This window comes from Lethenteron reissneri, chromosome 49 (assembly GCF_015708825.2).
Source record: "Lethenteron reissneri isolate LAM-NWPU_2019-01 chromosome 49, ASM1570882v1, whole genome shotgun sequence".
Classification (NCBI taxonomy): domain Eukaryota; kingdom Metazoa; phylum Chordata; class Hyperoartia; order Petromyzontiformes; family Petromyzontidae; genus Lethenteron; species Lethenteron reissneri.
Genome location: NC_083827.1, coordinates 5960733 through 5976486, shown reverse-complemented (window position 1 = coordinate 5976486; position 15754 = coordinate 5960733). Strand labels below are relative to the sequence as shown.

The following is a 15754-nucleotide window of genomic DNA, read 5'->3' as shown; positions in this document are numbered from 1 at the left end:
TTAATTGCTTCCTTCAAAATACCTTGGCCGAATTGCTACACGCGCGGAGGGCAAACGACTCATTAACGGTCCCATTAATGCGAGCCCACGGCCTAATTTGGATAACACACTCACCACAACGTGCTGGAATTCATTACCAGACGTGACGCCCACCCTCGATTGTTTAACGCATCATCATCAGCCATGGTCAATCCACTGCGGGATGGATGGTGGCGGTGGTGGTGGTGGCACACGCCTGTGGCACTAGTCGAGGCAGCGACGAGGGTTGGTAGATCACGGACACGCTGGGAATATCCCCTCCCCACGAAGAGCCAGACAGTGGCTCACCAGGAAGAGGACATTCCAGCACAACAACGTATACATCCCATCTGTTCCATCTGAACGGGACAGAGCGTTGCCTCCCTGGCACGCGTTTCTCCGGCTTGTGCACCTTCACTCCCACGTGTCAACGCTCATTGATTGTCCGATATCAGCTTCATATACACTGGGGACTCCAGAACTTGGTGGGGGTGACGTTTGGCACCGGCTCAGCAACGCGTGGCTGCTGCTGCCTTCCTGCTCGTCCGAGTCGTCTTCTCCCTCTCTGAGTCGTTCTCTCTCTCTGAGTCGTCCTCTCTCTCAGTCGTCCTCTCTCTCAGTCGTCCTCTCTCTCTGAGTCGTCCTCTCTCTCTCTGAGTCGTCCTCTCTTTCTCTGAGTTGTCCTCTCTCTCTGAGTCGTCCTCTCTCTCTGAGTCGTCTTCTCTCTCCGAGTCGTCCTCTCTCTCTCTGAGTCGTCCTCTCTCTCTCTGAGTCGCCCTCTCTCTGAGTCGCCCTCTCTCTCTGACCATCCTCTCTCTCCGAGTCGTCCTCTCTCTGAGTCGTCCTCTCTCTCTCCGAGTCATCCTCTCTCTCTCTGAGTCGTCCTCTCTCTCTCTCTCTCTCTGAGTCGTCCTCTCTCTCTCTGAGTCGTCCGCTATTCGCTCTCTTCAATAACGATGAGTGAACGCTGTGCAGCGGCGACGCAGCGTGTCGAGTTGAAGCGATCAACGTTTTACTCTGGGGGGCACCACCGCGGCAAGGCGAGTCGAGTCAAGGACAAGAGTAGAGTCAGGGGGCGCCGCGATGGCTAGGAGATGTTAACTACCTCGCCTGGTGTGCAGGAGGTCGTGGGTTCGATCCCGACCCTGATGACGCCAGCTGTATATTTGGAGTTTGCGTGTCTCTCTCTCATCATCATCACGGTGGCTAGGAGATGTTAACTACCTCGCCTGGTGTACAGGAGGTCGTGGGTTCGATCTCGTACCTGACGACGCCTGCTGTATATTTGGAGTTTGCGTCTCTCTCTCATCATCATCACGGTGGCTAGGAGATGTTAACTACCTCGCCTGGTGTACAGGAGGTCGTGGGTTCGATCCCGACCCTGACGACACCTGCTGTATATTTGGAGTTTGCGTCTCTCTCCCATCATCATCACGGTGGCTAGGAGATGTTAACTACCTCGCCTGGTGTACAGGAGGTCGTGGGTTCGATCCCGACCCTGACGACACCTGCTGTATATTCGGAGTTTGCGTGTCTCTCTCTCATCATCATCACGGTGGCTAGGAGATGTTAACTACCTCGCCTGGTATACAGGAGGTCGTGGGTTCGATCCCGACCCTGACGACACCTGCTGTATATTTGGAGTTTGCGTGTCTCTCTCTCATCATCATCACGGTGGCTAGGAGATGTTAACTACCTCGCCTGGTACACAGGAGGTCGTGGGTTGGATCCCGACCCTGACGACACCTGCTGTATATTCGGAGTTTGCGTTTCTCTCTCTCATCATTATCACAGATGATAGCCCACTTCGTTGGGCTATCAACTGTGATGGCCAGGTTGCTTCTGAAACAAAGCGCTATACTGCTCAGTGGAGCCTTACACCTGTAAAATAACACAAATATATAGTTTCGTCCAACTCGCTGCACTGGACAGAGAGGCTCACCACCATCACCACCACCGCCGTCGCCACACGGACGTGATGACGATACCTGCGCGCGCGCGTCGCAAAACCTCCAACCAACGCAGAGTTCCATTTCCCACTCAACGAACGCCCTTTCAACGCCGGTGGCGATTGTCTGAACCGGTCCTGCGCCTCCCACTAGGTCGACTCAGCCTCAAATGAGTACCTGGTGCGGCGTGTACAAATATTGCCACTGGGGAGACAAAGGCGGTTGGGCGTGGTGGTGGCCACTCACCTCCCTCGTGTGCCGTGCCGGCCTTCATAGGTGCTCGCTAACAGCACGGGTCTGTTAAGGCCACACGGGGGATCTTTGTCTTTGATGTAGTGTAGCGGTTACAGCGCACTGCGTTACGAAACCTACACCCCGAGTTCAAATTCCCACCCACGGCCATCCAACACCAGTGACGATTATCTGAATCGGTCCTGGGCCTCCCCCTAGGTTGACTCAGCACCAAATGATAAACAAAAATTATCGCCACTTGGGAGACAAAGGCGGCCGGGCGTGGTGCTGGCCACCAACCTCCCTCGTGTGCCGTGCCGGCCTTCACAGGGGCTACTGGCGAACAGCACTTGCCCCGACAGCAGACGATTATGGCCACACGGGGGGACCTTTGTCTTTGTGGTGGCAATCGCCAATATTTCTAGAGGCAGCTTCACGTGCCCGCACCGCCACCTGGCGGTGACAGGGCACCAGTGCAGCCGAAGAAAATTCGAACTTAATTTGGAGCTTTCGTGACTGCAGGAATTATTCTTTGGTTATTTCGGTAAAGTCACGTGTAAAGAGAAAATAATAAATTGAATTAAATACTAGCATACGACGTTTCGATTGCAACACAAGCAATCGTCATCAGGTGTAAATGAAATAGAAACACAAATCTAGTATACTTAGAAATGTAATGTAATACAACAGAGAGTCGGATAACATAACAGTCAACACCCTACCTGGTTGATTACGTTCTTCCTGAGAATGCTAAATTTGAGAGAGAGAGAGATAAAACACAGAACCAGAGACACATAGACAGACATATAAGCAGACAGATATCACAGAGATACATAGAGAGAGAACAGACATAGGCACACAGAGAAATCACGCCTCGAATTCTATCGGTTAAATGCGCAGTGCTGCAAATTGCTTCGCTCACGCTACTGCTGGCGGATCGGGTCTCCACTAGAGGGGGGCCCTGGGAGTTCAGTGTCGTGTTTTGGTCTCCGCCGCTCTGCTGGTCAGACTTCACTGCTAAACATCGTTTTGAAAAACACATTCCTGCGGAGGGAGCTGGTAGGAACGTTGGGTTGCTCGGTCAATGGCCAGGGTCAACGGCGGCGTGGTGTATTCCGCAAATATGGCCGACTGTGAGGGCGGGCACAAGCCGGCGTGAGTAGGTTAAACGTTGAGTTTTATAAGGGCACCACGGGGTGACCAGCCCCTCCCCACCCCACCCAGCCCCACCCCTCCTACCCCCCACCTAGCCCCACCCTCCCCACCCAGCCCCTCCCTGCACGACGGACACAATAATCCCCTGTGGGCTGGTGTAACCAGGAGGTTCCTACCAGTATAACCTCTACAAGTGAAGGTTTATTATCTATGAGATCACTTTCATTTCCCCCGTATCGATGATTGAACATCTTAACACCTCCTGTAGTATTATTTCTGCTGCCGGAAAAGGTAACGTCTACCATTTTTAAATCCTTTATATTAAGTTCACTTGCTTGCTTGCTTAGGACCGCGCAAATCTTTCGGTCGGTTTTTAACCCACTTCCCGTGATCCAATCGAGCTGACATTTTGCACACAGACTCGTTGTGCGTGACAATTAATGTTCATGAATTTTTTTTCCCAGAATTTTACACTTTTTAGGACAAAAATATTATATTTAATTACCAATTGCTTAATGCTGCCATGCAATCATCTGACCCATAGGTGGCATCCATCTCAAGCCAGAGGACGAGAGGACTCTACCCGCCACGCATATAAAGGATTTATAGTGAAAAACTTTGTTTTTACGGGTTATACTTGTTTTCTCCATCATTTTGATGCCGGAAAACGTGGTCCCATAGATATATTTTAAGCACCTTGAGTGCGTTGACATTCGCATTATCTCCGAGCTGCTCGCCGTTTGGGGGCCGTCCATAAATGACGTCACGCACCTAGGGGTGGGGGGGGGGTCAGACATTTGTGACGATGTATGACGAAGGGGGGGGGGGGGGTTGAAAAATGTGACGTCACGTAAAAATTCGCAACTTTAAATAAACATAGACAACACGTTCTACTTAATTAAATAGACTTTTTAATAAATGTTTTCTCCTACAACATCAGAGTGCAGCGCCACATTAAATACGCACTACAATGACAAGAGTTTAAAGCGATTTGAAGCATGTTTTATTTTCAAAATTGAAATATGGTTTTGGGGGGGGGGGGGGCAGAGCTTTGTGACGTCATATTTGAGGGGGGGTCTGACTTTTCGTGACGCCGTGTGACGAGGGGGGGAGGGGGGGTCAAACATCGGCCAAAATTGCGTGACGTCATTTATGGACGGCACCTTACACACACAAAAAAAACAACGTATTCCTCATTAACACTGTGCGTGGCATTAAACAAACTATTATAGGTGAGGGCACGGACCCACTGAGCTATACAACTCGTTTTACTGGTAGGAACCTCCTGGTTACACCAGCCCACAGGGGATTATTGTGTCCGTCCGTCGTGCATCAAAAAATGGGAGGGGTGGGGCTGGGTGGGGAGGGGCTGGGTGGGGAGTGGGAGGGGCTGGGTGGGGGGTGGGAGAGGTGGGGCTGGGTGGGGAGGGGCTGGTCACCCCGTGGTGCCCTTATAAAACTCAACGTTTAACCTACTCACGCCGGCTTGTGCCCGCCCTCACAGTCGGGCATATTTGCGGAATACACCACGCCGCCGTTGACCCTGGCCATTGACCGAGCAACCCAACGTTCCTACCAGCTCCCTCCGCAGGAATGTGTTCAGAAGCGAGCTGGCCACCAATTGTTATAGCTCACCCAAGTGGCTTATCAAGTGGACATTTATGGCATCCTCATACGAATACACGCGTGGTGTTGATGCTGAATGTGGAGATAAAAACCGGAGGACCCCGGAGAAAATTCCAGGCGACCACGGGGAGAGAGAGAGAGAGAGATAGACACGCAAACTCCAAATATAGAGCAGGCGTTGTCAGGGTTGGGATCGAACCCGCGACCTCCTGTGCACCAGGCGAGGTAGTTAACGTCTCACCACCGTGATGATGATGAGACACGCAAACTCCAATTTTAGAGCAGGCGTTGTCAGGGTTGGGATCGAACCCGCGACCTCCTGTGCACCAGGCGAGGTAGTTAACGTCTCACCACCGTGATGATGATGAGACACGCAAACTCCAAATATAGAGCAGGCGTTGTCAGGGTCGGGATCGAACCCGCGACCTCCTGTGCACCAGGCGAGGTAGTTAACATCTCACCACCGTGATGATGATGAGAGAGACGCAAACTCCAAATATACAGCAGGCATTACCAGGGTCGGGATCGAACCCGCGACCTCCTGTGCACCAGGCGAGGTAGTTAACATCTCACCACCGTGATGATGATGAGAGAGACGCAAACTCCAAATATAGAGCAGGCGTTGTCAGGGTTGGGATCGAACCCGCGACCTCCTGTGCACCAGGAGAGGTAGTTAACATTTCACCACCGTGATGATGATGAGACACGCACACTCCAAATATAGAGCAGGCGTTGTTAGGGTTGGGATCGAACCCGCGACCTCCTGTGCACCAGGCGAGGTAGTTAACATCTCACCACCGTGATGATGATGAGACGCAAACTCCAAATATACAGCAGGCATTACCAGGGTCAGGATCGAACCCGCGACCTCCTGTGCACCAGGCGAGGTAGTTAACATCTCACCACCGTGATGATGATGAGACACGCAAACTCCAAATATAGAGCAGGCGTTGTCAGGGTTGGGATCGAACCCGCGACCTCCTGTGCACCAGGAGAGGTAGTTGACATCATTGGGGGCTTTGACAGCAGCACGAAGATTATGACGATTTGGGGGTGGGGGGGGGGGTGTCCTCACTCGTGTTGTCGGTCGGGGAGGCGGCACGTCAGGGGGCCCGCACTCAAGGCCACCTGGGGCAGCCCAGTGGCTCGTGGGGCTTTGCGATGGAGACCGATTTCAGTGTCCAGCGGTGACACTGCAGTGGCAGCCTGCCACTGCGTGACGGGAAGACCACGTGACTGCAGAACAGCTGCGGCGGAGGAGGGTAGCCGCTTCACGAAATCTCCTCCAACTCATAATTGTATTTCACAACTATCATGAATTGTATTTCACCGTTATCAATTGTCCTCCACTCGTCGTCATAGTCAGATGTCGACTTTTCAAATACAACAACAACAACAAGGAGGCCCCCGTGTCAGAGTGCAAGGAATTTTAATAGAACTTGAGGGACACATCAAAGACTTTGTGGTTTAGGATGACGTCTGACCCACGTGTTACCCACGTGTGACCCACGTCTCACGGATTTTACTGCCGCACAGTGAAAACGTTCATTGCATATTCAGAGCCGAGCTCGTTGGAACACAGATGCTAAGCGGAGTTGAGCCTGCTCACTGGCCTGGATGGGCTACTAAACAAATAGGGAATCGGGCATGACATCCTATTCATCAGCACTCTCCCCCCCTCTGTGTCGTTCGGTGTCTCAGTGGAGACACTCTCCGCTCTGTGTCTCAGTGGAGACACGGTATATTTTACTTTTAACAGGATACAATGTAGGCCTGATTGGTACTAAATGGTTGAACAAAGACTCGACTTGTAACATTAATACAGATTTAAAGATACAAACCCGCACATCAACAAATGAGAATGATAAATACATTGCATTGTACTATTAATATTGGTACTCGATCTGGACAATCCGTGTACAATAACCGATACATCACTTTTCCACTGGCACACCCAAACCAAGCCAGCACGGAATGCTCACTATACGGGCTTGGTTTTCCCACTGGCTAATTGGCCAAGGCGAGCCGGAACCAAACCACGCTACGCTGGCCTCACCAGACGTCTGATTCTGGCTCGGGGCCAAGCAGGGCCAGGGCTAACGTTAAATAAGCAGAATGACTCCGATTCTTAAATACGTATTTACTTAGTGCACTGTCTTTGAGGTGTACGCCTTTTGGCGTCATCTGGTCCGACACCAATGGAGACTAGGCTCTAAGAAAAGCTGTCTCGGGTGTGGACCAATCAACTTCAAGGACAGTGCATATCATTATCATCATCAGAGTTGTTTCTTTTTGTTTGCATTTTGACTGCTTGTGTTGTGGTTATTGCAAACATGATGCCTTGTATAAAGGTGTCAGTTTTTGTACCAGTTGAAAGGGTAAAAACCAATTACTATACTCACCCTTTTTAATCCAAGAGAGCCCACACAGAGTCATATGGCTCTCGTTCATGAGGGTCCATGCCGCCGCTACACTGCGTGTTTTTACTCCTCAGATGTTTTCAGCCAATTAATGACGAGTCGAAGTTGCTTACGCAAGTGTGGAGGATACCAGAGCACCCGGCGAAAGCTCACACGCGCGTTTGAGGAGGGAGGACCGAGGGCAACACTTTGTACCCCGTACAGATGGAAACGGATGGCGATTAACCCACTCGCTGTAACCGCCTTCTCCCGGCGCGAACCGGCGTGTGGCACCTCCTCGACCCCCACCCAACCCACTCGGCCTCTCCACAGTGCCGGATGTGCAGGCGCGTGCCTCCAGCCAGAGGTCGCAACCGGGTACCCGATACCCGTACCCTACCCGATACCCGGCTACCCGTACCCGGCCGGGTACGGGTACCCGTTTGCGACCCTGGTGCGGCCGGGTACGGGTAGGGCGTGAGTCACTGGTGAGTAACTGTTTGTCACTCATTTCCCCACGTCTTGTCTCTTCTCACAATTCAAGTTCCTAGAATCAACCCACCCGCGCCTGCAACTTGGCTTCATCCCAGAAGTCGCAATCAGGTACCCGATACCCGTACCTTACCCGTACCCAGCCTGGTAACGGGTAGGGTACGGGTACCCGTTTGCGACCCTGGTGCGGCCGGGTACGGGTAAGGAATCAAAACCCGTTTGCGACCTCTGCCCCCAGCACAGCTCAGTTGCGCAGTGGAAAATACCAGACGCGAGGTTTGCTGAACCGCAACGATTGGAGGTGGTCGAGCAGCTAATCCGCTTCCGAGAATCTCCGATCACGTGGTTCTCGCAGAGCCGATTAAAAAAAACGGGAACACGTCACAAACGGCGAATTAAACATCGACGGTGGCATCCGATTGGTTGAGAGCCGTCATCCGACTGCCCGTAGTCTTGCCCCGCGATTGGCTACGCGGCGGTAACCGGCGGAAGAAGTCGACCAATCGTGCGCCGACTTCACGGTCCAATTTGCTAAATACAGGTACAGGGACTCCTCTACTTACGAACTAGTTAGGTTCCAGAGGTCTGTTCGTAAGTCTATTTGTTCGCAAGTCCAACTTTACTCCTGTCGATTCCAAGCGTGTTGTACGGCGTGTACACTAAGCACGGGGAAATAGCTTTAAAAGTTGTAGTCTCTGCAGATGTAGATGCCACTGGTTCCTCACGTTCTGCAGATGTAGATGCCACTGGTTCTTCACGTTCTGCAGATGCCACTGGTTCTTCATGTTCTACAGATGTAGATGCCACTGGTTCTTCATGTTCTACAGATGTAGATGCCACTGGTTCTTCATGTTCTGTAGATGCCGCTGGTTCTTCACGTTCTACAGATGTAGATGCCACTGGTTCTTCATGTTCTACAGATGTAGATGCCACTGGTTCTTCATGTTCTGTAGATGCCGCTGGTTCTTCACGTTCTGCAGATGTAGATGCCACTGGTTCTTCACGTTCTGCAGATGTAGATGCCACTAGTTCTTCACGTTCTGGAGATGTAGATGCCACTGGTTCTTCACGTTCTGCAGATGTAGATGCCACTGGTTCTTCACCTTCTGCAGATGTAGATGCCACTGGTTCTTCACCATCTGCAGATGTAGATGCCACTGGTTCTTTACGTTCTGTAGATGTAGATGCCACTGGTTCTTCACCTTCTGCAGATATAGATGCCACTGGTTCTTCACCTTCTGCAGATGTAGATGCCACTGGTTCTTCACCTTCTGCAGATATAGATGTCACTGGTTCTTCACGTTCTGTAGATGTAGATGCCACTGGTTCTTCACCTTCTGCAGATGTAGATGTCACTGGTTCTTCACCTTCTGCAGATGTAGATGCCACCACCGCCATCTATTGCGCGGCGGTTGAACTTACAACTCTCGGTCCGAACAGACGACTGGACATACGGACAGGTTTGTTCGTATCTCTGAAAGTTCGAAGGTCGAATGTTCGTAAGTAGAGGTGTCCCTGTACATTATTGCACCTCACAAATTACTCAGCTGGGTAAAGCCACGTGGTAAAATCGCCACCCTACCGACAGACAAAAACGTGTCCGTGAAATATAATAATTTCCTTCACGACACAGCCTTTGCGCTATAAGAACGGCGTGAATATCAAACGCACTCGATGATTTTAACATTTTTTTTAAACGCCTTTCAACCCGCCGTAGTAATGCCAAAGAGGTATTTGCGCGTACAATTCCGCTGTCTCGCAAATAATAAAATTTCATTGTTGAGCGGTAAAATCTCGTTATGCTTGTATAAAACTACACGTTATACCGGTGTTTTAAATACTTTTGGGGGGGCTAAAAAACACATGCACCAACGTAAACGTTTTAGCGGCAGCTATTTCCGAAATAACTTTTTGATCCCGCCAAAATATTTCCCCCCCCCCCCCCGCCCACCTTCTCCTTACACACACACACACAGGTACTTTAAGACAAATACATTCTGACAATAATAGTTATGGAACACCACCAAATTACACGCTGAAGCGTTCAACAGTCCCCGGTTACATTAGGACACGTAGACAAAAAACTGTTCATCGTGTGACCGCCACTCTCCCACTACTCAACAATAACGCAAACTAACGCAACTTAAATTTCGATTTAAAGCTTTCGTGACTGCAGGAATTCCTCTTCTTGGTTCTTTCGGTAGAGTCACGTAGAAGGGAAATAATAAAATAATAAAAATAAAACATAATAAAATAATTCTCACGACGTTTCGGCCACAACGCAAGCAGCCGTCCTCAGGTGAAGAACAGGTCTGTCGGAAAGACAGTGTCATTCAGACTTTCCGACAGACCTGTTCTTCACCTGAGGACGGCTGCTTGCGTTGTGGCCGAAACGTCGTGAGAATTATTTTATTGATTTTTTTTATTTTATTATTTCCCTTCTACACGACTTTACCGAAAGAACCAAGAAGATAACGCAACTTAACTCGAGTTCACACTGCTGCGTGCTAACCGTTGTTATTGTTAGGCAAATCTTTACTGGAACGGGGGTGCGCGTCGCTTTACATTTTAATTATCCTCACATCTCACGACGATGACGACCTTCAGACATAAAATAAACCCAACCAATGTTCACGCACCAAAGTCGATTAAATTTTTGCCACCCGGCAATCGAATTGAAGTATCGGCGATCAGTTGAGTCGGGTGGTTCTCAACATTTTTTGGGCTACCCGTGTCAGCCTCCTTGTTCAATTTTGTCTAAACCGAGTAACCCCCTTGTCTGACCCAACATGGTTCTGAGAAATTAACGTGTGAACGACGAAAGTCAACCTTTGAAGCCAGTTTTTTTTTTCATCCATTTCGTGAGGAATCCTAACTGGCTCGTAACTGCGCGCAAATATAAAAACGAATGTCAATGCAAGCGTGGCGTGATGTGGTCGCTGGCTACTCTGAAAAAACCACGTTGTTTGCGATAATTGAGCTTAGGAAAATAATATTCAGGGCCTACCTTGGCTTCTCCCACCCTCAGCCAGTATATATACAAGGACTGTTTTCTTGGAATTTCTCTCACTTGATACAGCTATCGTGCTGTGACGGTTCCACCTGAAGACGGAAGCTTGTGTTGCCTCCAAAACGTCGTGATTTTATTTTATTTTTATGTTACTTTTATTAATTGAAATTTTTTACCCACGTGACTTTACCGAAAAAACCTAAGAATATGAATCCTTGCAGTTACGAAAGCTTCAAATCTAGAATTAAGAAAAGTCTTTCATATCGTTTCGAAAGGTCATTAATATCGGTCTAGGTTTACCATATTGGATTTAAAATTTATCGTAGTTTATTTATATTGGCATGAGGTCAGAACATAAAACAATTAAAAGGGACGGAATATCCCAAGTGTCACAAAAGCTTCGGGGGGGGGGGGACACACACACACACCACTGACCAGGACACGTCCATTAAGAAACAACCACCAGCGCCAACACCACCAGCGGCCGTTTGGTAGCTTCAAGTGTCACGCATACAATTGATCCATGAGGCTTGAAAACCCAGACATTTCCGTGATTCGGGACCACAACCGGATTGAGGTAATCCTCTACTGACATGGGTGTTTTGTTCATCTTTCCCCAACGCTGTGGTGAACGGCAGCATTCTCTTGTGGCTGGCAGGGCTGTCCGCGAGCCAATTGCAGACATCAAGCTTGTTGAAGCTTTGTTGTAGTACGGAGTTAGACTGATGGCTTTAATGTAAGTTGTCTTGTGGTTGTTGTTGTTTGACTTGCATCCCACTGGGATTTTTGCACACAGCGTTGGTGTACGGTGCTTTTTCTGGAATATTTTGCTGTCTTTTCCTGGATTTTTCTGTTTACGCACAGTCACTTTAAGATGTTTTCTTGTTCATGTTTTTGTTTTTTGTTTGTTGCGGTTGCACCCGATTCAAGAGCCGAAAGGCTCACAGATAAATAAAAAAAAAATTTAAACTTAAGCGTACGAATCGGGATAAAAATTTGACGCCGCACCGTAGCAGAGTTGTCAAATGTCGCGAAATGATTACTCACCAGCAATGCCAGGGGTGGGTGCCGCTGCTGAAGCGGTGATGAACTGGCCACGCGCATTCACCACGTGCCAAGTTTATTAATCGAGCTGCGTCGGGTGGAGGAGGGGTATCCGACACAACGTTATTTATGCGACCCGACCGGGAAAAATTTATTACGGAATGAAAGTAGCCGATTCTCAAAACGCACACCAGAGGCTTCATTTATCGTAAGCGTTGGTGAACTATCACTGACGAAGATGTTGAGATTTATTATAAATCTATTAAGCGGTGGATCGTTATTACCCTGCACCAGTTGAGTGATCATTAGTCCGGGCGGTGGTGTGAGTTAAGATCGATCAGCTCACAATCTCAAGTTTCCAAGTTCAAATCCTGGTCACGGGTGGACTCGACTAATCATCCCCGCAAGGCCTACAAAGCAAGTGCCACGTTGAGGAAAGTCGAACACTCATCCGACACGAATGTCAGAATCACAATCTTTCATTTTTTTTCCATCAGAATCTTTATTTAGACTCGAGGAATCCGATAAACCTATGAATCTCTTTCATCACAGATGTCCAGGAGGCAGAGGTCGCAAACGGGTTTTGATTCCTTACCCGTACCCGTACCCGGCCGCACCAGGGTCGCAAACGGCTACCCGTACCCGGCCGGGTACGGGTAGCCGGGTATCGGGTAGGGTACGGGTATCAGGTACCCGATTGCGACCTCTGCCAGGAGGTTCACAGATTAATTTCTGCCCACCGACACAGCATAGGCAGGGCACTCATCCAGCAGTGGATTAGCAAGGGGATGTAAAGTATTATTATCGTTATTATGCGAGTAAAACCGTGCGTTTGGAGAAAATCGAATCCAACGTGGGGATAACACACCTCAAACAATCCCATACACAGGAAGAGCAGCACACCACTTGCTAATTTTACTCAACCGAGTCTCAAGACTTCTCTTTTTCCAGGAGGGTCCTGCCTTGGGAACGATGGGCGAAAAATAATGTGCGCGCTTATTAATGGCATTGGCCAAACATCTCATTGTAGCAGCGCCCACCTGAGGCTCAACAATAATAATAATATCATTATTAAATACGGAATAAAATGCCGAGGTCATTGGCGTTGGCATGTGGTTAGTAAACTGGACTTGCAATCCAGAGGTCACTGGCTAGAACTCCCGGGCAAGGCAACCGAGAAAAAAAAAATGTAAGTTTGTAAGTTTTAAAATCTCCCCCCCTCCTCCTCCTCCTGCCACTAGTGTCAACCAAGCAGCATCGAGGGGTATGAGGCAGCTAGCTCAGTCGACGACCGGCAGGTCGCGTGCGACGGGGTAAAAGTGTGGGTGAACTCCCGCCTCTTCCGAGTGTGACGGAGGAGGATTGAACTCCCTCCCTGGCGGGGGCCGTCTCTCGCTCGGCCTGCAGTGAAGGCCCCTTGTTTCCCCACTCGCTTCTTTAGAAACTTGACTTTTTGTGTGTTTAGCTTGCCGTCCCTTCCCGCGCACCTCCGATTAGCGCCGTGGTCTACGCACGGCCCGAAATAAGTTCGACGTACATACAAACATAGGTACATACGCCAGCAGTGGTGAGAGCAAGACATTGCAGGGCTGTTCCTTTACCTTATGGCTAAGACTAAAGCTATGGCTACTGGTTAGTGTAAGTGCGAGGCTTGCAGAGATTAATGCTCAGGCTCGGGTTAGGCCTAGACGTATAGGCTGGCGAGGCATTAGTCTTCAGGCTTAGTGCTAGGGATTAGGGCCAGTGTGAAAGCGAGTCCTCAGTGCCTCTTAAAGACGCAACCTAAAAATAATTATCTTTATCTTCGAGATGAATCAGTATTCTGTCACAGGACTGTGAGTGATACCGGTGGATTTGGAGAGGCCTTAAATCCAGCATAGGGTCGACCATAGCTGATGATGATTTCAGCCTTAAATCCAGGATAGGGCACTAGTTTAAGCTTATGTTAATGAATTACAAAAAAACTTACTTTTAATTGACGGTTATTACGTTGTACAGCGCACTGCACTACAAACCCGGCTACCCCCTTTTGGTTCAGATTCCCAGCAACGGGTGACATTGGGGGCGCGTGACTCCACACGTGGTCCTGGGTGCCTGCCCCCGTTCACCAACTCACGCTCACCCCGGGTGTGGTGAAGTATGGCCAAACAGCACCCAGGACTGGCACGGCACGGGGAGGCCTTCATCCAGCAGCGGATTGACAAAGGGGCCAAACACACGCGGTCGGGCACGCCGTTGCGTTTCGACAAGCGGACAGGCCTGAAACACGTGGCCTGTAAAGGAACGGCAGCTCACACAAAGCTTTGCTTCAAGCAAACCTGACCCCTGCCACTGATGAGACGCTGAACGTCGAAAACTGGCCCAGGGTTTTGCTCGTCTTGAATCAATTCTCCTGAAATGATGCTCTCCCAGCAGACTACACGGCTGATGGGTTGGTGTAAGAATCACTTTTATTTTGCACGTGGAGAGACGGATAGACACGAAGGAGACATGGTCCGCTTATTCATTTTGTTGCTAGTTAAGTGCGAGATAAGTGCTGCCCCTTACCACGTGGATGGAAATTCACTTGAAGGGATCTCAAGGGTAGTTCTGCAATGTCCGCTTCTGCGGGCCGTCTCTCTCACTGCTCTGCAAGGTCTCCAAATGGATTCTAAGTATCGCGACAAAAAAAACACCGTTTTTGCGTTTTTAGTTTCATTGTTAACCCAATTTTTCATTCACTCCCCCACACAAAGTCGCGCACATTCAGATTCTGGCCGAGGCAAGGCGGCGCTAATTAAACCTGCTGCTCACTTGCTGCTCGTTAAAGACTGCCCGTTAATTCGTTCCACCATGCAGCCATCCATCACTAGGTGACAGCATCCAATCCTTCAAACTTCCAGCCCTTCTAGGGCTGCCAAAAAGTTACAGCCATCGGCCGGTCAACGCCGTCTGCCTGTTCGATTGTCTGCTCGTCGGACTGTTTGCACGGCTACCCTCCACAGAAGATAGAAATATCATTAGACCCCCCCCCCGCCATGTAAGGCCGTCTGATCGTTAGCCTGTCTACGCAGTGGACTACCCATTATATTGGATGCTGATTAGGAATGATGGTTAAGACTGTCCATCCGATAAACTGGATGCTCGTTAAGATTCTCCGTCCACGTATTATACCCATCCACCCGTTAGCTTGGCCACCTGCTAGGCCGCTGGTTAGACCGTCTAGCCATTAGGCCGTCCGCCCGCTACACCGTTAGCTCGTTAAACTGATGGTTAGACCGTCCACTCATCGGACAACTCACTCGTTCCACCGTCTGATTATAAAACCACCTGCCCTTGTTGACTATTCACTCGCGAGTTCATCTACTCCTCTTTACACGCCGGCGGTCAGATCACCCCGCTCGACTGGACCAACCGCTCGTTACACCGTCCACCCGTTAGACTGATGGTAAGACTGTCCCGCACCTGTTAGACTGATTTTGAGACTGCCCGCCCGCCCGCTAGTCAGTGTCCGAGTCACAGGGCCGAGGCGACGAGTCCTCCGAGGCGGCCGTGAGCTCCGTGTCCACAAACACCTCCTCCTCATCCGCCTGCACGGAGGGGACCGCCACTCCGTTACCCTCCTCCTCGTCTTCATCGTCGTTAGCCCCCACGGCGGTGGCGACGACGGCGGCGATGTTGGCCGTGAAGTTGCCGGCGGTGGCGGTTGTGGTGGGGGGGGAGAGCGGGGGGAGGGGAGGGGGTGGCAGGGGGGAGAAGAGCGCCGACGAGTCGGGGCCGGACGCCTCACTGCTGCTGCTGGTGGTGGAGCTGGCGCGCCACACTAGGTACACGCACACACACGCAAAGAC

At 50.2% G+C, this 15754-nt stretch overlaps 1 protein-coding gene across 3 annotated transcripts in view; it reads right to left on the bottom strand.

The window, feature by feature from the left end:
• Positions 1-10308: 10308 nt before the first annotated feature.
• The window catches only part of LOC133354802 (dysbindin-like), a 43684-nt gene continuing 38238 nt past the window's right edge, over positions 10309-15754 (bottom strand). For 2 of the 3 annotated variants that reach the window (XM_061571932.1, XM_061571934.1), the window contains one exon: positions 10309-15726. In XM_061571932.1, coding sequence (XP_061427916.1) covers positions 15404-15726 — 323 coding nt within the window. In that variant the 3' untranslated portion in view covers positions 10309-15403. The remainder of the gene's footprint in view (positions 15727-15754) is intronic. The other variant, XM_061571933.1, reaches the window with a different exon arrangement.